Below are 27577 nucleotides of genomic sequence, written 5' to 3'. Positions count from 1 at the left end.
CGAAATGGTACCTTTTCACATAATATACACTCAACCAAAATGGTAAGTCTCCCTTCCTGATACTTTTTAATGTAACATAAGGAATGTTTGATAAAATTTGTTCATATGAAATATTATCTGAATCAAACTTATAAATCAATTCCTGAAGATGATATCAAAGCATTTACATTTAGTTCAAATTATTTACAATTATTGTATGTTGTACAGGAAGAAGAAGAAAAAATAAAATTTAAAGTAAAATAGAAAATAAAAGCTAAAGAAAGAGCTAACAATGAAAACAAGAACAAAAACAACAATAAAACAAAGCTTATAATTTTCAAATGTAATACATAGTATATGCATTATTTTATTTACATAATTTATTTCTATCAAGTGAAATTGGATTTAAAAATGGATTTATATGTAGAAATAATAACCAAGTGGGCATTGACAAAAGACAAAGGTTGAAGTACTCGTTTCATAAAACATCAATACCACTGTTTGGGCAAATAAATAAGAAGTAAGTGTGTTAACGGTTAATGAATGCTAAAATATGAATTGTCATCACAAGTGAACTTGACATGTGGTTTGATCCAAGGCTAGGCTGTCAATTGAAACTATCATCTGGTTCACTCAAATATCAATAATAAATACCTTGGATTTGCCTATTTATGACTAGTAAATTTATTGCAGCCCACAAGAGAGAAGAAAATGATCTATTCCCCCCCCCCCCTCTCCCTTTGAACCCTTACCTCTTGCATTTACTGTACATTGCTAGGAACTCATTCCAGAAGAGCTAAGTTTTGTTCCAGTCAAGAAACAATGAATGTCATGTATCTTATCTTTGGAGAATACACATACTGAATAATATCATATGACCAACACGGAGACATGTTGATGATATGTGCAAGGTAAATACATCTACTATACCACTATATCTTACATATCAAACCTGGCAAAATATGTTTAGTATACACATTTCCATAACACCATCAAATATGAACCAATAATTCGCTTTTATACGCATATATTTCATTTGATAATCAACAAGCATGATTCACTTTATTAGCTGCTGCAATAATCCAAATGCACAGACACAACAAACATGCATTTACAGATTTCAAAGTCACTTCAAATGATCTAGTTGATTTTTTTAAAGGTTCAATTCATATTCTGACTGCTGTAGTGATGTGTGTGTATTAAATGCTAACGAATTGTAACATTAACATGTACGTCATCATTTTCAATCATGTGAATTTGTGGTGTAAAAACAAGAGTAGTGTTGATAATTATAATTTCTATTTGGGCAAAATAGACTCTATACATAAGAGTCTCCTGGTAAATACTGCTCATATACATTCAAATAGATACGTATGACATTTTAGCCGTTATTACAAGCATACAAATTTAGATTTCACTTGACTTCATAATACTTTTACCAACACAAATACATCTCAACAGCCAATATAACTTCTTGTTATAGAAAACTGCCGTGCTATAATATGTGCAGGCTGAATACAAGAAAATACAATGAATTTCAAATACTACATGAACATGAGCATTCTTTCAAAGTCATAATTTTCAAATTGGGGCTAATCGAGGGGCTAATCGAGGGGCAAATTCAAAATTATTTGATAGATCACATGAAAATGAAAGAGGAAAGTCTTAAGTTTAGCATTGGTACCAATTTTCATCAACAATAGTGGAGAAGTTTACTAATGAAAGCTTTTAAACAAAACCTTCAAAAAAATAAAATTTACTTTTTCTCCATTGCAAATGTCAAGTAATTCAGATGTCAATCGGTTTATGTCACAGTCATCTGTGCGGAGAGATTTTCAGCCGATTTGGTTTTATGGGACAAATTTGTGCTGTGTGCTTGCCCAACAATACAGCATGTGATGTTTTGTCCAATTGAAACTGAGTTGTCCAAATTCTGTATAGCAATGGCACTGGGTAATATGTTGCATTACAGTGGTATGATTAAGGTCTAATCTAATAATACCAAATTCACACTGTTATTCTCACATTTCTTTAACAGCTTTGTGTAATCTATTTCAAAATCACATTACTTGTACTTCCCAGACTTCTTTCGGATACCTCTCGATCGATTCTTCCTTCTTCTCCTATCGGGTTTACGATTCCTCTGCAGTCGTCCTAGTGAGGAGATACCTTGTCTTCGCTTGATGAGGGTGTGTTTCTCTACCAACGGCGCTAGTTTACCCTGCTCAGCTAGCATAGACAGGAATGTGAAGATGAATGGATCGTAGTTGTGGGTCCGTCGGTTGTCATCAATCTGCAGAAAATATAATTTCACATGTACTAGTTCATGATATTTCAACATTGCAGAGACTTAGAATGTTGATTATTAATTTTTACTGAAGTGGCAACAACTAACAAAAAAAATGTGTCACCATTAGAACAGAGATACACACAAACTACTACTTCGTCTTCTTTGGCTTCACAAGGATGTATCAAGGCAAATTTTGTGAACTGACAGACAGGGCCCCCATCTTAAAGGTAATACAAAGTTTTGGGAAATTTGAAAATTGGGTGGAAAGTGATTCTTTACAATTTTCATATATTTGGATTCCCCTGTAGATGTATTATAAGCACAAGAAAAAATAGCCCCTAAAACACTTCTCCTTTCGAGAAAAATTGAATATAAAAATTTACCGGTGCTCCCGGTAAATTTTGATAAATTTCAAATAGCGCCTACGGCCATACAATGGTAGCTGTGACCATGAAAATCTCAGAATATGTAGTTGTGATATATAATTTACAAACAGGAACAACTATTTGGTCGATTTTAGTCAAGAAATATTGTTTTATAGCTTAATTAATAGCTTGACCTTGAGAGGGAGCTATATAACATAAAGAGTTTATCATTTACAATTTCAAAACTTTAGACTCGATTGCAACCTCAACAACGATCCCTGAATATTGTAGGATCGCATTATGCTTCCAATATGTTCATTTGAACCAAATTCATGACCCCATCCCAAAACTTTGTATTACCTTTAAAAAGAGTTGATATTAATCGTAACTTATTTGTGATTCGCAACCATGTACATAAGAGATAGGAGACTGCAAACTTGCGATTGATTGAAGAACTTGCGATTGATATTGATCGATCACAACTTTTTATAACACAAGGCCCAGGTCTCCTTCTTTGCAGTTTGAAATTAGATATTCTTTTCATCACTTTTAAAATCTATCTAAAATGAGACGAGTGCTTTCAAGACTATCGAATTGTGTCTCTAAAAATTACCTTGTACTTGTTTCTCTTCTCCCGTTCATCCTGTAGTCTCTGCTCATACACACTGATTTCACTCTCTACTCCTTTCAAGACATCGAGAAGCTCCTGCAAAAAGGTTAATTTTTTTTTTTTTACAGGAATCATGTAAAGTAAAACTATATGTAGGTGAATGGCACAGAGAAAAAATATATAGAATAGAATAGAAATAAGATAAAGATAAGAGAAAGAGAAGGACAGACAGACCAAGATCGATAGGTAACAATATGATTATTTATTTAATTTTCTGCAAAACACATATCCTGTAAATCATTCGTTTTCTGACCAATAAAACTTATCAAGATAAAAATAAAAATAGGTAATAATAATGGGTGAAAGTGAGAGTGAATGATATATTTGTGGTCGATTGTTGACCTAAAGTGTTTAGTTTATCCTTGAGGAGAGCATAATTGACGGAAACACTCTAATAAATCTGTGGACACAGTACATTTCATTTTTTAATAGCAAGTATCACATACATGCCACGTAGCCATATATATAAAAAGGAGACAGTGTTCATTAAAGCATCTTACCCCTGGTGTGAAGTGCTGAGTATCATCTTGTTTGAGGGCAGCTTTCTTGATCTTCGTCCAGACAGCTGCTTCTCGTTTGCCCGAGCCACGCCCACCTGATCCATCCTTGTTGAAAAGCTGTCTCTTAGCTTGGATGTCAGTATCATCAAAGTCGATACCAGGTCTCTTTCTCAATGACTTCAACCTGTTTAGGGGAGAAAATGAATAAATATGTCATTTCTGAAATATTTGGTTGCTTTCAGTCTATTCCCCTTTGAACAGAGACTTTAATAATATGAAGCTTCCACATAATTACAGTGACAATGTATTGTTGACCAATTAAACAAAGACTGTTTTAAGATTGTGAGACATAATGTAAATGGTAATAAATATTTTGCAAACGGAAGGATCTAGAAAGAAAGAAAGCTCCAATAATAATATCTAGGGAATAGGCCCAATAGGGAGGTCATTTGTCGAACATGTACTACTATCAATTAATTTTGAGTTTGAATTTTAGTTTGAGACGCAGAGCTAAATGACTTTGGCAAAAAACGGTTGCCTCGTAGGATGATGATCTGTCTGATGCTACATATCACTGCCTCAAATAAAAAACAAGAGAAATGAAGATCTCATAATTCATATATTCAAGTTTACCTTCCAATATCCAGTCCTCCAATCTCTCCTCCCTCATCAATAATGGCTTGCTTCCTTTCATCTTCAATCTTGGCGATGGCAGCTTCCAACTTATTCCTCTCATCCACGCTAGCACCGGCTTTCCAGGCCTGGAACTTATTGAGTTTGCTTGTGGTGGGACTGCTCGACCTAGACTGATTAGCAGACTTGATGAGAGGGGAGTTGAAAGCACTACCCATCTCAGAAGCTGTGTCCGTGCTGTAGTTGCTAGGCGACGGTGAAGACGGGATGCGATCCGGCGCCGTGTGGATGGTGAGCGGTTGGCATAAATCTGGAGGAATCTTCGCTGTGAAAGACAGAAGCGTCTTGTTGCTAGTACTTGGTTCTGATTTAATCTCTTGTTTAATCTCCTGTTTGATCTCCGACTTAATCTCCGGTTTAATCTCTGAATTAACCACATCCCCCTTGATGCTCTCACCTTCATTACTCTCATTTTCTTTGGTGTCCTTTTCTTGAGCATCCATCATTTCATTGGTGTCACCCTTCATGATATCCTCCTCCTCCTTCTTACATTCTTCCATCTTTGTGCTTTCTACCTTTGCCTCTGTCATATTCTCCACGTCAACAATCTCCACACTCTCTGTCCAACTGCCTCCATCGGCATCACTATTATCTGTCTTCACAACTAGACACACGTTCCCCTCATCCCTCTCTGGTATTTCACCCGCCCCCTCAGCACCTTGCTCCGGCGTATCACTTGGTCCAGCCTTTAAAGTTTGGTCATCTTGAAAAGACGACTTTAAACTCTTGCCTGAACCCTTGTCCAAGCTCTTGTCTTCCTCACTCTCAGATTCTGCCGAGTCTGTATTGGGGCTTGACATTGATTGTTCATCACAAGACAGAGGAGATTTACAATAGTTGTGACTGTCAAGGGCTGCTGGTAATCTAAAAAAATAAAAAAAAGTAGAGCAAAACACAAAAATTACTAATGAACTCACTAAATATGATTAGATATGTAATTCAGTCATTAAATTTTACATTTAATATTTTTGTAAAAAGAACTTTATGTAATACAACCACTGGAACTGGGACATTATAAGGTTATTATTTGTTGGTATCTATACTGACTCAATTGTCTGTTTCTGATTCCTTATGTATTTTCATTATTGTCACATAAAATAATAAGCAGATGCAACAAACATATGTCCATAATTATAGAATAATAGATTACGTGATCACTCTATCCGAACAAGTAATGTACATGATAAGAATCCATTATGGTAGAAATACTGAAACAACTTTTAATCCTTCAGATTCAAACATCCAAATCTTGTTTGAAGACATCAAGATAACACTTAAGATAAGATATTGATTGAATATCAGCTCTTACTTGTACACCACCGGTGTTGGGCTTGGACCTTTATCCATCTGGACATGTTTCTTCTTCTTTTTCTTCTTTTTCTTTTTCTTCTTTTTGACTGAAGTGATCTCCTCTGCATGTTGTCTGTATGTGTGCTGAGATGTGAAGTTTGGGAGGTTCTTTGCAGAGTCACCTAGATGATTTTCAGTTGATGTCGATTCCCTGTGCTCTTTGGTTGTGTCACACCTTGCATCAAACACTCTAGACAGCTTGAGTGATAGTTTCCCAGATGGAGGTTTTTGTGTCGACTCCACAAGCTGTATATCATGGAAAAAGAGCAGTTCAGTTCCAGTAGAATTTGTAATAGTTGTAAGAATGAATTCACATAAAATGCTCTATTGCTTAGATTGAATAAAAAGCAGGGTGTCTTTATACAATTTAACACAAATTAAATAATCTAAAAGCAGATTCTTATGTGCAAGAAATTTTTAATTTTTTTCTTCAAGTGATCCAGATTAGCAAAATCATTGAAATTACAACACTAAATTTTGCGAATCAAGAAAGTGTTTTGATTAATTTTTTGTTAAAGGCTGTCATTAACAGCAACACACCTTCACGTAGTCACAGGTATGCACACACATAAATAAAAATATGTTTAACAAAATTTTCAAATCACAAAGTTTCCTCGTCTTACATGTAGCTTCATTCTCATGAATGATTTACTTATCATCAGAATGACAAAGTGAAATGGTCTACCGGGATATAAAGTATATCAAATAATTATTTTGTCAACAGAAATGTTACTCTTCCATGTGAAATGAAAAAAGAAGTTATCTATGATGTAATGTATTTACCTGATTGAGGGTCTGCAGTAGAATCTCTCTATTTGATCTGAGTGTAGAGAGCTTCTGTTCTATGGCTATCTTCTTGTCTGCTACTACAGCCATCAAACTAAACCTTATGTCAGATGAACCACTGGAATGTTATGAAAGATACACATTATTTTCAAAGAAATATAAACTACTATGAAATAATTTTCAAAGAGAACGAGGTATTCTTTAATTTAAAAAAACGCCATAACAGACAAAGGGAAAAATTAAACAGCTTGACACAGTGCACTAGTCTTATACAAAATTATATTTAAAGAAATATATACTAAAACAATATGAAATCTTTTTCAAAGAAATTTTTTTTTTTTTTTAATTACAAAAACACCATAAAAGAAAAAGGGAATAATCAATTAATTTGATATGGTGCCCTACTCTACGACCATGGATAATTACTGATTGATGACTACATGGTCGGATGTGTGTCACATAACTATAATAACCTTATTCTGGTATTCAAAAATCTTAAAAACTGAAAAAGAGAGAAGTTCACAATGACTACTATACAGCCAAAATATATAAAATATTCACTTACCCTTCATTCTCGAGTCTATCAGCGATGACTCTCTGGAACTTAGCAGTCCATTCTTCTTTTTCATCCCAAGGCCCTACAATCAGAATCAAACATCTTAGCTCGTTAATAACAAAAAACAGTTCTGGCCTTATGAAGAGCATCATTCAAAAAGGTCTTTTTTAATAGTATTATATACCGTAATTATATATCTATATTTTAATGTACATTCCCTCAAAATACCAATTAATAATTAATTTTCATGAAGAAATTTGGAATTTAACATTGGTTCAAAGACACATCACTTTCACAGTAAATGTAAAATTTGGCATGTGGCATATCTGGACATTAATGACATCACACATCATGGAAAACTTAACAATTTAAAGTAAACACAGAATTTATCCTAGAAAGTTTTTAAGTGAAGGTCAACTTACCATGATCCAGAGGGCCTCGTTTGAGTCCATCCAGCTCATAGAGCCTTCCTCCTATAGGGACATAGCTGACGAAATGGAAGGTTTCTCTAGCTCTTGTGATTCCTCCGGTAGCTTTCTCTGGTAACCTTGGAGGTTCTGGATGAGCATGGGCATTGTGAGCTTGGGCTATCTCTGGTACATTCCCAATGGCTTCCCCACGATCCTAGCAGGTAGGAAACCAAATAAGAATGTATCCAGGATTTGGTTTCAATAAAGGCATTGTGTAACAATATTTCCAGTTTTACAAATATGAGATGCCTCTACGTGTTATCACGTGTCTGTGATATGGTGTAATTTTGAAGCCCTAAAACAAATTGTGCTTCAAAAAGTAAAAATCCTCGAAGTGACCGGTTTTACCACTCATTTTGGCCAGTAGACTGTAGTGTTAAAAAAAACACATTGGGAAAACGGTTTTGAAATTTTGAATTCCAATCATGAATACATGTATCTTGATAAACAAACATGCAAATGGCTTGTAAAAATCATGTGATTCATTTCTGACTTAAAGATTTATAATTATGATTGCAGCATAAGCTAAATCCAGAATTTTGTTCAGAATCAGAGGCAAAGTTACTTATACCTTTAAGTTACCAAGACCAAAGACAGACTGTTAATTTCTATTCAAAGCATGCACTTGAAAATCAATATAAGGTTAACTGAACTAATAGGCTGACACACTTTTAAGCTAGGAGCACCATAAATGATTGACTGGAGGCAAACCTGTGTAGGTATACATTTCATAAGACACTTGATTACCGGTAATAGACATATGTGAACAACCTTAAAAGTATTTTCTTAAACACTTACAATTCTTTTTACAAACTCTAAAACTTCAGACTGATGGAGGGATAAATTCTTACCTCTGGGCTGAAGTTTTTAGTAAACTCCTTGAAGTTTGAAAGAGTTTTCCCCAAGGTAATGTCTTGGCAGTTGAGCAGTATGCTGAGTAGAGCATGTGTTGCACAGGAATTTGGTACCATCTGAATTCAGCAAATGGAATAGATCACAATTAATGGAATGGAAAGTGAAATGAGCAGGTATCATCCACTCAGAACTTACAGATTATGATGGCAAAATATTCTCATGAAAGATGCTATTTCAATAAATTGAGTGGCAACAGTTTTATAAGAACCGGAACATTTTCTTTTCTTTTAATTTACAATTATTGATACTGGAATATGCTTCTCTACATTATTCCATATACAGTCAAACCTGTCTATAGCGACCGCCCAAGGGAAACACAAAAAGTGGTCTTTGTAGACAGGTTCCTTTAGTAAATGTTTCAATGAGAAACCATTTTCAAGGGAAACAAAAAATGTGCTTGTTGTAGACAGCTGGTCACTAAAGCAGGTTTGACTGTATATCAAAGATAATGAAATAAATTGCTATTTTGTAATGATAAGATACACTATACAAAAGACAAAATAATTGACTGATTAAATCATCTTCCCCCCCCCCCCCCCTGACTGTTATCAACTAGATCTGAGCTTACCTGATGGGCAAAGAACATGTCTTTGAGCAGGCCTGGATTAGTGACGTATGCATCATCCGCTATTGACTGAACCTTACGTCTCGCTCGACGTTCTTCAATCCATTTAAAGAGAAAGATGAATCCATAGACCGGTCCATCTATAGGCTTTTGAAGGTCATACACCTCTTCAACCTGTACACCTTTTGTTCCTAGAATCGATGAGAGTTTAACACACATATTTCAGAGCTGGATCATGTTTGATAATTCTTTTGGGGTTGGAACAGTTATAGTGCCAATGGCAATCAGCCAAGTAAAATAATAACCAGTACCTACTGGTCAAAAAGCATTAAGGCTGAATTCTACATGTATTTAAATCAAATCACAGAATCAATAGAAAAGGGAAGGTACAAATATGAATTCACTCATGTACTTATATACATTTCATTCCTCTTCTTAGTCCTATTCCTCTTTTGAATTCAAATACAAACATTCATCATTTTTTAGAAGAATGTTAAAGATTGATAATTCAACGATTCTGTTACTCATGTATATGAATGACAATTTTATGGCTATCTATTTTGTCAGTAATGTGATATAAGATATTCATGTTTTGTCCTGTTTTTCTCAATCAGTATGCAGTATTGTACTACATGTATTAGACAATTATAATATATCACATAAAATACTCACAATAAAGTAAAGAAATATGTTTTATACCTATAGTGTATACATACATATTCTATCTTTATGCTTTGAATTTTACAATGTCAATTGAACAATGTCTCAATTCAATTAAATTCAATACTTATTCTATTTCTTCTGTTGAAGTACAGGCCACCATGCTGTTGGTGTATCTTCGTACTTTGAGGTTGTGCAGATATATATACATGTAATTGTAACACCTCACATGTAACAGAAAGTTGTTTAAAATATTATTGACCATGCAGAACTAGATGTCAGATAGAAGCAGACGAATAAGTAATGTGGTTGATTGATGTTCAAGATAGAAAATCAGCTTACCAAACTCTTGGACAAGAAGAGTGAACACACCTGGAAATTAAATGAGATAAATTATTGAAAGACTTTAAAGATTAGACTCTAAATGACTGGATCAATTTACTTAACAGTTTTTAGACTTACACTGTAAGTAACAGTTAACTAAGAGTTCAAGGGCCCGTTGGGGCTTCTTGGGCATCCCATTGAAACGTGTGTTATAGAATTAACACACGTTTCTATGGGATGCCGTGAACTTAGAGTAGACTCAGGACGGTTTCAAGAAACTGGCCCCGGACATCATTTCAACTTCAAGAAACCGTCATTAGTACAACTAGTCTACAAGTTCACCGGCATTCTATTAAAACATGTGTTATAAAAACTTACATACATTTTAATGGCGTGTTGCCTTTTGGTATATTTATGCATTATGATAACTTCTCTGATAGGCACATTCATGGGGCACTAGAGGGCGCTTTGCGCGCGTACGAAAATCTGAATGGCCTTGCTGCGGTGGGTCGGCAATAATCAGCCCAAAACTTGGATATGGGAGGGTGGAAGGACATATTTTTTTTATAATGTTATCTGGTCTTACCCTTAACCATCCTATGTTTAATCTATGTAGAAATAACATGCGAGTACGATAAGAGAAACATCGGGCCCATTACTGATGCAACTTTTAAAATATTAGCCTAGTGCTGTAACATCACAGATATCTCCAATTCCGTTTAACCGCCAGTCAAAACCGGACGGTTTTCGGTTAAACGATTTATTATATTTTTTTTTTTTTTTTTTTTTTTTTTTTTTTTAATTTTTATTTTTATTTTTTTAATTTTTTTTTTAATGTGTGAAAGAGCGGGAAGGACTGCGAGGTGATTTAACTGAAGGCGCCGATTTGTGCTTGTGAACTAGTCACAAATAATAGTAACAATGTCGTTTTAGAATAATGTGTAAGATCATTAATGTAAATTAAAAACAGTAGAGGACCTAGGATAGAACCTTGTGGTACACCATGTGTGAAACTTGGATGAATATATATTGAGATCTATTACAAAGATTACTTTCAAACCAAGATGACAGACAAATTTGAGTGTTGTTCTAGTTTCCAAGTGGTAAGTCATCACACCGATTACTGAGCTGGGAGACATTGCCAGGCATAGTGCCAGGTGGAGGGGCATAAATTGAAACTTAAAAAAAAAAAAAAAAAAAAAAAAAAAAAAAAAAAAAAAAAAAAAAAAAAAAAAAAAAACGGGAAAACGAAACCGTCCAATTGAAAACGGAATCCGCCATGGGCGGTCGGATACCGGACGGTTAAACGTTTGACTACAGCACTACAGTAGAAATGACCACCAAACGGAAAAAATTGACATTTTTTCCCGACAAATCTTCATAAAATCTGATTTATAAACAAGTCACATCTAGGTACACTAATACAAATACGATTTTCTGAAAATTCAGGTATTATTTTTTAAGTTTCTTTCAAGTATATTTCTGCGCATTGCAGCGCCAATGTTCTTCACTGCTTCAAAATCACCCTTGAAATTTTTTTTTTGCAACGAATTTGTTACGAGGTCCGCGAGTGTTCCCCGTTCCTTGCGTGTTGAAAGTTTGGTAATACATAGTTTACATTGACTCGCGCACGAAAAAATGGTCGAAAACAAAATGTCAAATGAAGAAATAAACAAGCGTTTGTATAGTTATAAGAGTTCTACCGAGGTGTCTTTGTCGATTTAATTTATTATATAGTCTCAAGTAGAATTCAGAATTATCTCACTGAAAAGTTAAGAAACCGACGATGTTCTCCATCGTAGTTATTTTCATTTTGCCAGCAGCCGATCTAGCGTTGTTTGGGCAAAAAGCTAGGCCGCTGCCTTCCCATCGCAAACCTTTCCGAGTCCCGCTAAAATGGCGCGCTGCGGAGCTTCGAAGCTGCGTTGGTATCGCTGCAAACTCTCAGCCGGCTAGCTCCCCAAGACGGACCATTCGCGGTATGGCGAGAGTGTGTGTGTGAGGTACGATTTTGGATTCGAGAACGCACGTAATGCAACCGTGCGCGTCATATTCAGCTGTCGAATGACTACGACCAATTTTACATACGATTTTTAGTACAGATACTTGGTCAGTTTTCTTCTTATATCTTTGGTTTTACAACATTTAAAAATATAATTTCTTCAAATTTGCTCCTGACTCGGTTCGGACTAATTGTGTGATGTGTTTTCAAGTCAATTTTTTGAATATATTTTTTTGCATGAATTTGCCTATCTGATCCCGTTTCATAAAATTGAAAAGATGCCCAGCGCCCACGCCCAGACCCCCCAGTTGTCTTTTTCCGTTGACATTTGTGTAGCAACTAGTAAAGGATAATAAATCATTAAAAAAAAATGGTTAGATCTACATGAAGAAAACATAAATCTAGAGAAAGTCAATCCATGGAAACTCAATATTGTTGTTGTTTCATTTCAGTCATGCACGGGCGTTGCGTATTCGCCGCTCATCATGTTACTCACTTATTGTGGCACAATTATCAATATGTGGGACCATTATGATATCACAAAGAAAAAACAAACTTTGATTACGCTATTAAAAATCATTATAAATAATAAAATACCTGGATCACTTTCAAGTTCAAGCCATTCTCCAGCCATCATTGCTAACAATAGATGGAAGTCAGACTATATTCGACCTCTATATTCTCACTCTCAAGTCGCATCTTTTCCACTTCAGAAAAATCATAAGCGCGTATGATCTATGAAAAGCTGTCTGATATTTATTATTGATTTTATAAAATACAAGCTATGAGGCTGTTAGTTTAAAAAAGTCATGTTTTCGAATATGATCCTCTCAAACCTAATTTGATGGCATTTATTAAGTAATGTAAATGTAATCATTACACGTACATCATTATATTCACTAATCTTGATTTATCTCAATTTTGGCACGTCATAGTCCATATGGTTATTGCATTGCATATCGATGTCATGTACAATTTGTATTGTTTTGTAAAGAAACAGCTGGGGCGGAATCAATGAATGGGGCTAGCTGTAAAGACAAGTGAATTGGTAAATATATTAGAATTTCAAAAGAATGGAATAGACTCCAGTTATTCAACTTTCAACACTGCTAGATATTTTGTTGAAACTTTTGGTCCTCATGAATATTAAAGAGTAACTTTGGTTTTGTGATTAAATAGGCACAAATAAGGGGGTGGGAAATGGTCATGGGGTTGATGGGATTCGAACGTCAGATCAGCTGCACTCAGCTTAGACCGAAAATTTATGTCTCTTTCGTTCATTAGCCTCTTAAACAGAGGAGCGACATTTTTTAGCCTCAGTCTTATTTGGGTAGGGTCGGCTCCTAGCTCAAATGAGAGGAACTAGCCGACCCTACCCAAATAAGAGGCCAACGAACGAAAGAGACAGAAATTTTCGGTCTACACTCAGCTCAGCTCAGTCAGGGCTACACAGATGCAGTCCCTATTTGGCATTTTGTTTGTTTGTTTGTTTGAATGAGGGGGTGGGGTGGAGGAGGGGGGAGGGTGGTGGTGGATAATTGATGATTTAAATAAGGAAAGCTTGTTATTTCCATGCGCATTGGATCTTACATTCTTTCCCGTTTCTGTACAAACTTTACTCCTTTCACCATGGCCTGGCATGATCAGATGGCTGTTATTCAGTGTTAATATATTTGTTGAATTGTTAATTCTTGTTACCTTTACCACAACTGGAAGAATGCTCTAACCTTAAGCAATAAACATGATATCCAACAGCTTCTGTGTTTTGTAAAAGATATTATACCCGGTAGGTGTTTAATTCCCAGATCTTTATGTGCTAAATGGGTGATTTTCTCAATTTTTCATTAAAAAACCCACCTGTTACCCTGTAGTTTGTACCCTGTTTGTTTAAACCTAAAACCAAGAAACATAAATTTAAAGAAGGTCTGCAACGTACTCTGCACAGCCGTTAACTTTTTTCTCTTGCAGTAAGATATTTTGTACAAATTTCAGTTTGTTTAATTTAAAGATCATTTTCACGTGTATAAAGAAACCCATCAAATATTGGCTGATAATTTTATTAAAAACTGTCATATATCTTGGAATATTTTTGTTTGATTACATAGCAAGGACAACAATCTTTCCAAAGTCTGCAGTTTTCTCGCTAGCCATTCTCCCATGGGATTGTGATCGATGTCAGAGTAGTACTAGTCCATTGACTAGCATAACATGGATAGGGTGTTGCATATAATAATTTGTATTGTACACCAAGAATCAATGATGCAAACAGCAGCCATCTTGTTGCTCCTGCATCTCAAACAAGTGATTTCTTTGGGCTAGCTGTTCTCTGTTCATTTTTGTCACTCTTTTTAATAATTGATGGAGCTTTGTCTGACCAAACAACAACTGATGCATGCCAAATTTCTTGCCTCCATAAACTAAATTGTCAATTTTGCACCCTTGTCCCCACATACTCCTGATGTGACCACATTTTTTTAAACGCCCCCTGCCCCTGACACTGTATTGTATGCAGGATCTTGCTGACTGCTCATCTCTTTGCTGACGTTGTTAGATATTTTTCAATTTATACCCCCCTCACTCTTTGCCCTTGTTCATCTAGCGTTAAAGGACCCGTGATGGTAGCACCTTGTCCAAATCATTTTATCCCACCTGTAAAAAAAAAAAAAAAATCCAGAACCAATAAGGAATTTTTTACAAAAATATTTTGATTGTATGATCCTTTTTTTTCTGTCAATTATAGATAGACTTCTAAATTCTACTTCACTACTTTTTTGTCAAATGATGTGGAACTTTCATTGAGGCAGAAATGGGGAATGTTCAGCTACAAGTGAATGACTTTACACCGGTGCGACCTGATGAGAGGAGAGAATTGAAGCTCACCAGGAAGATAACTAGTGCTGATTATCAGAAGGTAAGGGCCTTGTTACCGCTCTAACAGGAAAGTGTGGGGAAGCCTTAAAGTCTATATTTGACTTATTCTAAAGTTTGTATAATTTACAGCTTGTCTTTCACATCAAAGGTCACTTAAGTAGTCTAGATACCAAAAGTAAAATGTAACTGATTTCGTATTTTAAAAAAAGAAATAAATAAAATGCAAGATGTATCTGCACCAGTTTGGCCAGGAGAGATTAGACCTCCCTGCATGGTCACTGATAGATGGTTATCTCATCAAATCAGCTCTCAATTAACATAAGAAAAAGGGGACCATGGGGGACCAACGGTCACTGCTTAGGCATGGTTTGCTATATAGAGGGCGCAAGTAGCTATAAGTAGTGCAGTGGGGCTTAAATATGACTAGTTTATGCTTCTTTTTTTTTCCATCTAGCATGTAGCTGGTGAGGATTTAGAAGGAGCCTTGAGTGAATTACCATGGGCTCTGGTAGACTCCATCTCACTCTTTGAACACATGGATGCCAGCTTCAACCACATATCGGTCATTCCACCGGAGATACCCCTCCGCCTCCCGCATCTCTCCTACCTCAACATGGCTCACAACCGCATCCCTGCTCTACCAGACAGCTTCTCTCTTCTTTTCCATCTCAAGACGCTGCTCATTCATCACAATGAACTTGAACATCTCCCAGATTCCTTCATCCACCTTGTGAAGCTTGAAAAGCTGGACGTATCTAGCAACAAACTGAAGTCTTTACCGGAGAATATAGGGGTGATGGAGTCGCTGCATAAGTTGAACGTCATGGATAATTCATTAACACTGTTGCCTTTGTCTCTCGGGAAGTCTGGCACGATAGAAGTGCTACTGGCGTCCAATAACAAATGTGCATCTCCTCCACAGAGCGTGTGCGATGAAGGATCAGAAAAGACATTGCAGTTTCTTAGGAAGCAGTCTGAAAATGGGTACATTCTCAAGAAAAGCAATTCTGGAAACGTCTTTAAAAGATGTAGAGGTATATTATATTCTTTCATTTTATCTCATGATAATTGCTACATGTATCATCTTCAGACACATTAACTTTTGTTAAACATGTTTAACATTGGCATTTAATGACTGTCTGTAAAATTAAATGAATTTAAAAAAAAATTTTTAATTGCCCAGAAGAACCAACATTGATGAAAGAAACCTGTATACCACCTCTTTATACTAGAATAACTAGATTGATAAAGTTCTTGAAGGCATACATGAAGAATTTCAGTCATTTCTAGAATAGAATAAATGTTCTACCTTATAAATCATAGTTGCTATTAGTAAATGTCTTGATATACTGTTCCCCTATAGCAGAAAAAGATCTTAGCCACACGTTTTCAGAAACACATTTTTATTCCATTTAAGAAAATTGCCACAAGCTGAAATACAGGCACTTCATCACTCACCAATCTTGATTGAGGCTTTCATGTAATTCATCATACTTTACTATATTCTTTGCATTATTGGTATATCATAGGTGATGTATTGCAGTCACGTGTTGCCAATCCACAGTGTGCACAGGCACAGTATGCCCAAGAGCTGACGGAGACGACCAATACCAAAAGCCGAATCCGCACCCCTCTTCGGCCCCCTCCAGGGGCTACTACTCTGGAAGCAGATGAGCTTATGGATAAAGTTGTTGGTATGTGTGAGCTATTTCTATTGGGTACTGTGCAGTTTATATAGTAGTGGTAGTTATTCTACCTGACTGCTAAGAAAGCATAAATGCTTGAAACCAGAGGACCAATGGCTTTAGGTTGTCTCTGAGGGACCTGGTAATAAAGGGCACTAGCGCATCGACTTGGCTCCAAACCTGTGTCGCCGGATTACGAGAAAACTGCTATATACCAACTGAGCTATAGCGCCTCCTAGAGTTTAGGATGTGTTGATGTGATTGAAATGAATTCAATTTATTCACCAATTGGCATTTTAAATAGGGAATATCCTTAGTCAAAGAATACAATAAAATATTTTTTACAGAGTATAGGTGATGATTTTTTTAAATGTAGAATAAATAATTCTAGACCAGATGATCTAATTAGGCTTTAAGTTTAAAAATAAATAATAAGATGGAATCGGCTTGTGCTGTTAAAGTGTACTTTCTACTGAATCAGAAGGAAACAAAAAAGCTAATGAATGAATGAAAAATTGGTACGTCAACTTTTATTTGAGAGAGTATCTAGATTGATGAACTACAATGTAACATTCTAATCCAATTTGAGTTTCTCTACTGAGAATATCATCCAACTTGCAAAATGTCATTATTTTCCTTGATGTTTATCTGTGTTAGGTCTGCTGTATGGTGCTGCTATTGGTGATGCAGTGGGTCTGTGTACTGCTTGGATGACACAGGATGAATGCAGGTTTCATTATGAAGAAGAAACTCTTCATCCTGGTCAGAGGATAAGTGATAAACATAGACTTCAGTGGGCCAAGGGAGACTGGACTACTGCCTTTGATCAATTGGTAAGATAACAGATTTCAGGAAAGACCTTCAGTCATGTTGTGTATTTAAAGGTATATGCAGTGACTATTTCTTGTAGCAGATACGTGTATTCATCAATTTTAATTCATTTAGAACTGATATCAGTTGCCAGTGATAATCATTGTGAAGGAGATCTGATGATGATTGAAATGATTGAAATGATCTCATCGTTAGATTGAAATGATTGAAAGGATCTCATTGTAAGATCGAAATTATAAGTTGAAAAGATTGAAATGATCTCATTTTGAGATTGAAGTGATGAGATTTAAATGATCTCATTGTGAGATTGAAATGGTTTAAATGATCTCATTATGAGATTGAAATGATCTCATTGTGAGATTGAAGTGATGAGATTGAAATGATTGTAATGATCTCATTGTGAGATTGAAATGGTTTTAATGAACTCATTATGAGATTGAAATGATGAGATTGAAATGATCTCATTGTGAGATTGAAGTGATGAGATTAAAATGATTGAAATGATCTTATTGTGAGATTGAAGTGATGAGATTGAAATGATTGAAATGATCTCATTGTGAGATTGAAATGGTTTTAATGACCTCATTATGAGATTGAAATGATGAGATTGAAATGATCTCGTTGTGAGATTGAAATGATTGAAATGATGAGATTAAAATGATTGAAATGATCTCATTGTGAGATTGAGGTGATGAGATTGAAATGATTGAAATGATGAGATTGAAATGATCTCATTGTGAGATTGAAGTGATAAGATTGAAATGATTGAAATTATCTTATTGTGAGATTGAAATGATGAGATTGAAATGATTGAAATGATCTCATTGTGAGATTAAAGTGATGAGATTGAAATGATTGAAATGATCTCATTGTGAGATTGAGGTGATGAGATTGAAATGATTGAAATGATGAGATTGAAATGATTGAAATGATCTCATTGTGAGATTGAAGTGATGAGATTGAAATGATCTCATTGTGAGATTGAAATGGTTTTAATGATCTCATTATGAGATTGACATGATGAGATTGAAATGATTGAAGGATCTCGTTGTGAAATTGAAGTGATGAGATTGAAATGATTGAAATGATGAGATTGAAATGATTGAAATGATCTTATTGTGAGATTGAAATGATGAGATTGAAATGATTGAAATTATCTCATTGTGAGATTGAAGTGATGAGATTGAAATGATTGAAATGATCTCATGATATTTTGCCTTTCGTTCTTTCCAGGTTCTGACCTTGGACTCCATCCTCCAATGGGCTGGTGTGGTGGATGAATTAGACTTTGCCAAACGACTTGCTCATTGGTACAACCATGGCTTTCCAGAGCTTGGTGATACCAAGGGATTCGAGGGGTTCAGTAATACTGTGGCTAAGGTAAGAGAGAAGTTTCTTTGATCTCTGTTCAATATATAGGATGAAGAAGAAAAAGAAAAAACCCAATGTATTCATCACATTGGTCATGAGAATGTTTTTAAAGTTAATTAGAAAAGAAAGAAGATAGAGAGGGAACAAAATTAAGTGAAGAAAGTTCAAATCAACAATGACACAAGAAGATGATACAAGTTGAATTTTACATATCCATTTTGTTGAATTCAATTTATCAATTTACCTTTAACTTGCAAAAAGCTTTATAGAAAACAGATTATAAGAAAGGATTAGGTTTTCCTCCATTCACCTAAACCATTAAATACCTTGAAGGGAGCTTACATATGATAAAAGGCTGTATGAATTGAATTACATTGGATGGAAACCATATTACAGGTGGGATATATTACAACAAAACTCATGAAATTTGGGTTTAAAGTATCATGTTAAAAAGAAAAATACAAATATTGAACCATTGAATACTAAGTCTGAGACAACTTGGGCTGTGGTTCATAGAGAATATCTATCATAATTAAAGACCTTATTCGATGAAAATACAATTTGATATCAATGGAAAACTGAATGAATGTAGAATACAAATATAAAGTAACAAAAAGTATTTACCCTTTCATTATTGCACAAAAGCAAGTCAAAACCTCATTTCCTGCACCCCTCAAAATTACAGATCAACTGGGGTCAAACTTGCCTAAGTTAATACAGTGACAACATAACATGTGGACTGATTGGTTAACCAATATAGCCGAGGCGATGAGCCGTGCTTAATTAATGCAAAGTCATTGTGAATATGCATAGGATGATGTCATCAAGTCAATAGCAAGTTGTTAGGTCAACAACTTCCGGTTTTCAGAGCTTTAGATTTGGAGTTTTCAGAGAGCTGATACTCATCTGACAAACTTAAAATGGCATATAATTGATATTATTGTAATCTTTGGCTTATAAGCTTTCCGTTGATATATTATTCATCCATTTTATTTTTCAGTTCAGATAAGGTCTTTAAATTAGATTGTATTCCATTTGTTATTGATAGCTTTTGCTTTTTGGTTGTTGTTCATCTCCACCCAGGTGATAGCCAACCCCTTGTTCTGTCAAGAACCCAGTGCCATAGCAAGAGGTTTGTGGAACAGGAACTACGATTGTCATGACTCTGATTCATGTGAACATCTAGCTGATAACTGTGCCGTAGTGAGAACAGCTATCCTTGGAGTGCCTCATTTCTACAGACTAGAAGAGGTGGAGGAGAATGCTTTAAGGATATGTACATCAACACACCAGGATCCAAGGTAGGAATCTTATTTTAACTTGATTTTAAATTGATGGATTCCTGCCAAACTTTGGTCATGTATGTATCTTGCAGAGCCAATGAACTAATTAGATTTTGGGGGTCACGAGGTCAAAGGTCAAAGGTCACAGCGCTCATTATGTATGTAAAAACAGCTTGTGATCGCGATATCTCAAGAACCGATTGATGGATTCCTGCCAAACTTTGGTCATGTATGTATCTTGCAGAGCCAATGAACTGATTATATTTTGGGGTCACAAGGTCAAAGGTCACAGCGCTCATTATGTATGCAAAAACAGCTTGTGATCGCGTTATCTGAAGAACTGATTGATGGATTCCTGCCAAACTTTGGTCATGTATGTATCTTGCAGAGCCGATGAACTGATTAGATTTTGGGGTCACGAGGCCAAAGGTCAAAGATCACAGGGCTCATTATGTATGCAAAAATAGCTTGTGAATGCATTCTCATTAGAACTGCCAGAAGAATTACTATTTAACTCTGGACATCTTGCAGAGCCAATGAACTGAGTAGATTTTAGGGTCATGAGGTCACAGATCAAAGGGTCATATATGTATATGAGAAATTGCTTGTAATCACGATATTCTGAGAACCTGTTTAAGGCATACTGTCCTACTTGTAGCTACTGGCTCCTTCTATATAGAAAACTTCCCAAATCGGTGCCTGTTGGTCCCTCATGATCCTCTTTTTCTTATGTTAAATGAGAGCTGAGTTAATGAGATAGCCACCTGTCACAGTGACCTCGATGGCTTACTGGGTGGTCTAATCCCTTCTTGCTGAAGTAGTTAAGCCTCCCTTTAATGGATTACAATTGAACTTGAATTTGAAAATTTTCTTTTGTTTTGGTTTGTAAAATTGCTCTATGATGGAGGCAACATTTTCGACTGCGCGCAGTCGAAGTTCCATCTAGTTAATCTTGCAATCGCCCCCGTGAACAATCTGACGGAGGTGATTATGTAGCTCATGGGGGTGAATTGCCCATCACCCCCGTGTATTTTGAGTCTTGATTACGATCGTTTTGGAGGTCTTGAGTGGGTTGATTTTTCGTCAATATTACCGTAATCAACTTTTATAATTTTTGCTTGAATTTACAAGTTAAACAAATGAGATATTCTTACTCAGTGTTAGTTTACAATTGCAATAAGAACCTTCTCTTTAAAGCAAACTTGAATGAAATATAATTGAGCATACAAGAATAAATTGATTAGAATTTTAGGCGGAAAAGATCAAATGTCACAGGGGCATAACAATTATCAAAAATGCCAGAAAATATCTTATTACTTGTAATGCATTTAAGCAATTCAAATCAAACTTGGATGTATGAGCAACCGTGCAAGGATGAACTGATTATATTTTGGATGAAGGAGGTCAAGATGAAACATCATAGGGTCATGAAAGTGTTATAATCCATCAAAACTGGACTCAAGTATGTACAAATAGATAAATTTAAAAGTTGGGGATCCTTTAAACGTTAAAGGATCACTTATGAACAATGTTAGAAATGCAGTCGTATTCATCTAGTTTGAGTTGAGTTTTATCTTCTGTGTTTCGCGAAAGGCAGTCTACTTATATTTATACAATTTGAGACACTTGATGATAATGATGATGCTACATATATGTAGCATCATCATTATCATAAAAAAGGAGCATTTCAGCCAGGCAACATTTTACAGATGCTCACAATGTTGAGCAAACTACATTAACTTTCGCATCATACCGGGTACCCATTTAACACCTGGGTGGAGAGTGGTATACAGTGTATGTAGATTAACGTCTTTCCAAAGAACGTTAGTTTCAGGCTGGGATTTGAACCTCGTACCTTGTGATCTGCAGTCAGGTGACTTATCCACTAGACCACAACACCTGTACTATAAAGTAATATAATTGCCCTATCCTTAAAGTGCTTAAAAGCATTCAAGGACTATCTTCCTACCCGTTTTCTGGCTTTCTGCCATGGGCGAAGTATGGCAAATGTTGACTAATTAGTGCTGGTCTGGTACCCATACCACAAAACATGTATTCCACAGTCTTATGACACCTGAACACCTTGATATGCTTCCTGTATATTCCCTGGGCCCTGGGGAACATTTTTAAGTCGGCCACCATCTAACAGGTGTGTATATATGTTCAAGTTCAAACCACATTGTTCACTTACTATCAGGTTACATATTTATACACCTGGGTCGAGAAGGACAATGTAGAAAAACTGCCTTGTTAAAGCACACAGGTGCTGTTCCAAAGCGTGAACCCACGACCATTGCATACAGTTGAGTGTTCTTACTAAATTGGACTATTGTCTGTATGGAAAAATAAATTGTGGTTAGTAGCAAAATGAAAACAAGAGCATGATGTTAAAGAGGGTGTAAACCGACGAGACAACGGGTCTTTCCCATAGCCTGCCTCGGGGCCAATGGGGTATAATACGACTACGGACGCAACCGCAGCAATCACGTGTGTGCAACATATGCAAAACCGAAGCGTGAGAAGAACTTCGGTATGTTTCGAGAACGCTGACCATGTAGAGATTAAGTCGCTGACTACCGTTAGTCAAGTCCATTTATTTACGTGCAGTTGTCCAAAAGGAGACGTACATGTAGATGGCGTACGCCTGTATTCATCAGTTTACACCCCCTTCAAAGATTATACTGTAGTATGCTGAAGTTTAAAGGTATGATGTTGTGTTTTCTTACATTTTTTTCATACTTGGTCAGTTGCATTTGTATATTTAGGAATTGATAAAAATCAACTTGTTTCTTAATGTTTACATTAAATCTTGCGATGATATTGTGTAAAAGAAAATTAATATGTGCATATTTTTGTATTTTTTGTAAATGGATATTGCCAGAGAGGAATGCGACACGCTCTTCCTCTGAAGTTTCTGTTGGTTCATCATATCTCTTGTGGTGAATTAAAAGTATACTTAGGAATCTTTTACTAAAAACGAAAAGCCTTTTTTTATACATGTAGTCGAAATTGTTAAAGGTTTGAAATCTGCAACCACCTGACAAATTGATTTACAACTCTGTTTAGTTATAGAAGAAGAGGATGGTGACATGAGGGGTACTTTTCCTAGAGTTATTAAAATATATGAAATTCTTAGTTGAGAACAACAATTTCTACAACTTAAAGGTACTATGTCCCTTTTGCAGCCAACCTCAAATTCTGTAGAACTTTGCAGGAATTATGAATATGTCATGTATGTCCTATCTGTGAAATTTAAACTTTAGCAGGGTCCTAATATTCAATTTATGCAAGGCAACCCGTTTACTTGCTAGACTTCACTGTCAGACACTATTGAGTGACTGACTGGCTTTTTTTCTTCTTTGGTAATAACATACATAAAATGAGCTGTAAAGAGTACATGAGCATTTGCCTACATTAACCCACTTCTTGTGATGGCCAAGATTAAACTGATTGAATCTTTGCGCAGCATAAAACGTATGACAATTTGGTACTATAGTCTGAAAATCAAGACTATTACTTATTGGCTCTATAGCTCCTAAGACGATTTGATAACTAATAGTCGTTATTTTCCCACTTGAAGACATTTTCAAGCCCCAACTTTTTTAGGGAAGTTCTAAATTAGTATTATCTTTCAAATGCCGTTGGAATTTAACCTTTTCATTTTTTGGCCTGAAAATGGGACATAGTACCTTTATTGGAGAAAGCGCACTGTAACCTTGTAGAGCTTTTAATTAAAATGATTAAATTACAAAAGTTGATTGGCTTGACAAAATTAAAGGAAAACATTAATTCTGGAGAAGTGCATTGATGAGTACCATTCTCTGATTTTAATAGAACGGAATGGTGATATAAGGGGTACTTTGTCTCAGATTCATTAAAATATGTAAAATTCTTAGTTAAAGATAAACTTGAGTTCTGGTAAGAAAACACTACAAAATATAGTTATTCAGATATTATCAAGTCTGGGTATATAAGGAGGGCAGCACACGGACGTACGCATGGGATCGTAATACCCATTGGCTGAGTGGTATGTAGTGATCGCAAAGTTGCCTACTTCACGACATCTATACCATTGCATGAACATCTTTAAATATGATTGCATTAATTCTTCATATTTTTTTCCAGCTAAGTACCATTCAACAAAATGTAACAACCTGTAAAAATCACTAATTAACAATGTGTAAAGAAGTTCTGTGCATCAATTCACATGTTTTGGCACAAGCATGAAGATTATATACTCTAGGCCTTTATATCTTCTAATTAAATATCATTTGGATGATTGGTTACATATTGTTATTTTGCCTTTAAATATTAAAGAAAGGAGAGACATGATGAGAGAGAGAGAGAGAGAGAGAGAAAGAAAGAGACAGACAGACAGACAGACAGATAGATACATGTGTAGTGAGGGGGGAGGGGGGAGATGGAGGCAAACTTTGTTCATTATTTCATTTAGACAGAAAAAAAGTACTTATGATTTATTTTGTTTTTGCATTAATGAAGTAGCGTCAGGCCCTGAATTTATACCCTGTCGTTTGTGTTGGGATACATTGCGACATTTAGCGAAAAGATGAACAAATGACATGAGAATAGATACAAACAAATATATAAAATGCAGCAGATAAGGATGTATTGTCACCAGAGACACATTAATGGGTCCCTTTTTAAGCAGCATCTTTTATTATTTCTCGCCCAAATTCTTTGAAAGTGGCGCAGTGACATAGAATTACTAGTCCCCAATGAACCTTACAAATTTGCTTCAATCAAGAGAGTGAGCTATTTTAATGAATTGGATTAAATTTGTACTCCATATTTATTTTAATGATGTACAGGTGTCAGGCCAGCTGTGCTTTCTTATCATCACTAGTAGCATTAATTCTTCAGAAGGACTGCAACTCGTCATCGTCCGAGGATCTTTCCCTGGAGAAGATCATCACCGTGGCAACAGAGATTGGAAGAAAACATCTAATCCATGATGAACACCAACAGATGTTCAAGAAGTATTGCTCTGTATCAAGTATTGACAGGTATGATGTATGTTTCAAACAATTTGCTTTGTATCGAGCATTGAAACTTGACTGATATCATATGCATATAGATGTATTCAATAAATTCTACTCTGCATCATATCAAAATTATTGAAAGTTATGATATATGAACATAAAATGATCAATGCTTTTTATAAAATGCTTGAACAGGTTCACTTTGACTGTCGTACATGATAATGTGTCATTTTCAAACATGAAATCTTACCTTTTATACCATCATCTGCAGGGAGCTAGAAGGGCTATATTTGTAGTTTGGTGTTATCAAGTGGGGAAATGTTGCTTGTTAATGATTTTCTTTTTGCACAATTATATTAATAATAACTCTAACATTATTTTAATTACTTAGTAATTTCCAAGGCACTTTAACAGTTATTGTCACTCATATGTACTGCTTCTACACTTTAAGCATCTTTAAGCACAAATTTTTCTAAAGTTGAATAGTTGATGTATTTTGAAGATCTGTCAAACCTCAATACACGAATCCACACAGGAATCTCTTCTTTGACAAGTACACGTGCGTGCATGCTCCAATAGAGTTTTAGAGCATAATATTTTTCATATATTTGTGAAAGATTTTATTTATCAGATCTATATGAAATCCTCTTTGCAATTTTATAAATGTCTATTTACAAGCGACCAGGGCAGCGTTTCACAAAACTGTCATAAGTACAAGCTTGTCAACAACCCATTGTAATGCGTGCATTAGATTTAATATGTATTCAAACGGGATGTCTGTGAACTTGTTCTTATGGCAGTTTTGTGAAACAATGCCCTGAATCTTAGAATTTTACTTGGGCAAAACAATTTTGTCTAATTTCCATAAAATACGTACCGGCACATACATATTATGAATAGCGGTTAAGTGCATGATAAAACATTCAAAACGTGGATGGAATTTTATGATTTGTCTTTACATAAGGTAATTAGAACGCCTCATCATAAAGAATCCTCAGTGATGCAACAACACTTAAGTATTTTGTTTGATGATATTAATTTGAAATAATTACAGTTTGACGTCACTTGATGTCAACAAACCGAGTCATACATTCAGACCAGTGGCCACTTGTTTAGCAGCTCTCAGGATGTCTAGCACTTCAAACTTCAGGTCTGTCAAAACAACACCATTTATTTGTCTGTCATTTTGATAATTGCAAAATAAAGTAGTTAAAGGCATTTTGACTGGCAATTTACATAAATCACAAGTAGTTTGTTGATTCTGCATGTAAATATTGTAATTGTATTTGCTTTATTGTTCAAGGTGATTATCTTAAGTATTTTAGGCTTTGTGTTTTACTAATTTGAAAAGTGAATGAATGGAATACATTTTAGCATTTCATAGAATCATAAAACCACCTGTTACCTCAACTCTGTGACATAATATTAAAACAACTAATCTCTAATCACTCCATATATTTTTTCATGATGTGAGCATTACAAAATCCAATTATTATTTTCAGATGCTTAAAAATGTTTTGAAAGATTGATAAAATGATGAAAATAAGTTACGCAATCATGACCTTACAAACAAGCATAACAAATTGTTTCTAGTTGTGTTTCATTACTTTCCCTGTTACAATGAAAGATTAAGGATTGTATGATAAGGTTAATGTTATAATGATTACCAATTTTGTTGATAATAATTAAAATAATGAGTGAGAGATATTTATATTGCTATCCTCTCCTAGAGGGTCACTGCTTTTAAGTACAATTCAACGTTCCTTGTCTGATACTGTAAATGTAATAGTTTGAAATTTGAATGCATTTTAACGGGGCGGGGAAGGGGGGGGGGGTAAGGAATCATAATCTTTGTCCAGATGAGTCATGTATCTTTTCCCTTTTCACTTAAATATTTTCTGAAGTTATATTGTATTTGAAGTTATACTGTATCATTTCATTTTCTAAACATGTAGGGATTTTTTTTATCGCACTCAATGCTAATTTTGTCCATAAAATGTCCATTCTACTGTCACTAATTGTTGTTTGTGCAATTGCTTTTCAACAGGTCATTAATAACACAGATTGCGATGCAAGGAGGTGATAGCACCCATAATGCATCGGTGGCTGGCGCTGTTTTAGGCTGTTGGTTCGGCTTCAAGAATCTACCGCCCTCTTGGGTCCGTTGCTTCAAGAAGAGTCACACAGCGTGGCTAGACGTGAAGATCAACGCTCTTCTAGACATGATGGGGCTTCCTTGAATTGGTCTGATGTTGCCAGGATACAGGTTAGGTCATCGTACAGGTCAAAGGTGGTTGCAAGGGTTCACAGGGGTCATATAAATAAATGTAGAAGTCAAATTAAGTATACCACATTTAAACTACATGTATTCACAGGGTATAAATGTATTTTTGATAGATCTATCAATCTTT

The 27577-nt window shown here is 35.4% G+C and overlaps 2 protein-coding genes across 3 annotated transcripts; one reads left to right on the top strand and one right to left on the bottom strand.

The window, feature by feature from the left end:
- Positions 1-676: 676 nt before the first annotated feature.
- LOC115918222 (ubiquitin carboxyl-terminal hydrolase BAP1-like) lies at positions 677-12805 on the bottom strand. The gene is made up of 12 exons (XM_030972275.1): positions 12723-12805; positions 10142-10171; positions 9143-9330; positions 8511-8630; positions 7612-7813; positions 7199-7271; positions 6631-6751; positions 5807-6093; positions 4438-5361; positions 3805-3988; positions 3248-3340; positions 677-2272 (listed from the first exon to the last, which is right to left on the bottom strand). Exons 1-12 carry the CDS (start codon positions 12760-12762, stop codon positions 2045-2047), a joined length of 2490 nt encoding a protein of 829 aa, XP_030828135.1. The 5' UTR covers positions 12763-12805; the 3' UTR covers positions 677-2044.
- Positions 12806-13070: 265 nt separating this feature from the next.
- On the top strand, positions 13071-27498 carry LOC115919173. 2 transcript variants are annotated; one of them, XM_030972276.1, is made up of 10 exons: positions 13071-13173; positions 14866-15036; positions 15451-16030; positions 16526-16690; positions 17339-17514; positions 18746-18892; positions 19967-20184; positions 24996-25190; positions 26221-26316; positions 27214-27498. In XM_030972276.1, exons 2-10 carry the CDS (start codon positions 14932-14934, stop codon positions 27404-27406), a joined length of 1875 nt encoding a protein of 624 aa, XP_030828136.1. In that variant the 5' UTR covers positions 13071-13173; positions 14866-14931; the 3' UTR covers positions 27407-27498. The 2 variants fall into 2 exon arrangements, with proteins under 2 accessions (XP_030828136.1, XP_030828137.1); XM_030972277.1 differs by having other exon boundaries at positions 13079-13173; positions 14930-15036.
- Positions 27499-27577: the final 79 nt, after the last annotated feature.

The sequence above is a fragment of the Strongylocentrotus purpuratus genome, unplaced genomic scaffold, assembly GCF_000002235.5.
Source record: "Strongylocentrotus purpuratus isolate Spur 01 unplaced genomic scaffold, Spur_5.0 spur5_scaffold_6, whole genome shotgun sequence".
NCBI lineage: Eukaryota > Metazoa > Echinodermata > Echinoidea > Camarodonta > Strongylocentrotidae > Strongylocentrotus > Strongylocentrotus purpuratus.
This window is presented reverse-complemented; position numbering and strand designations above follow the sequence as displayed.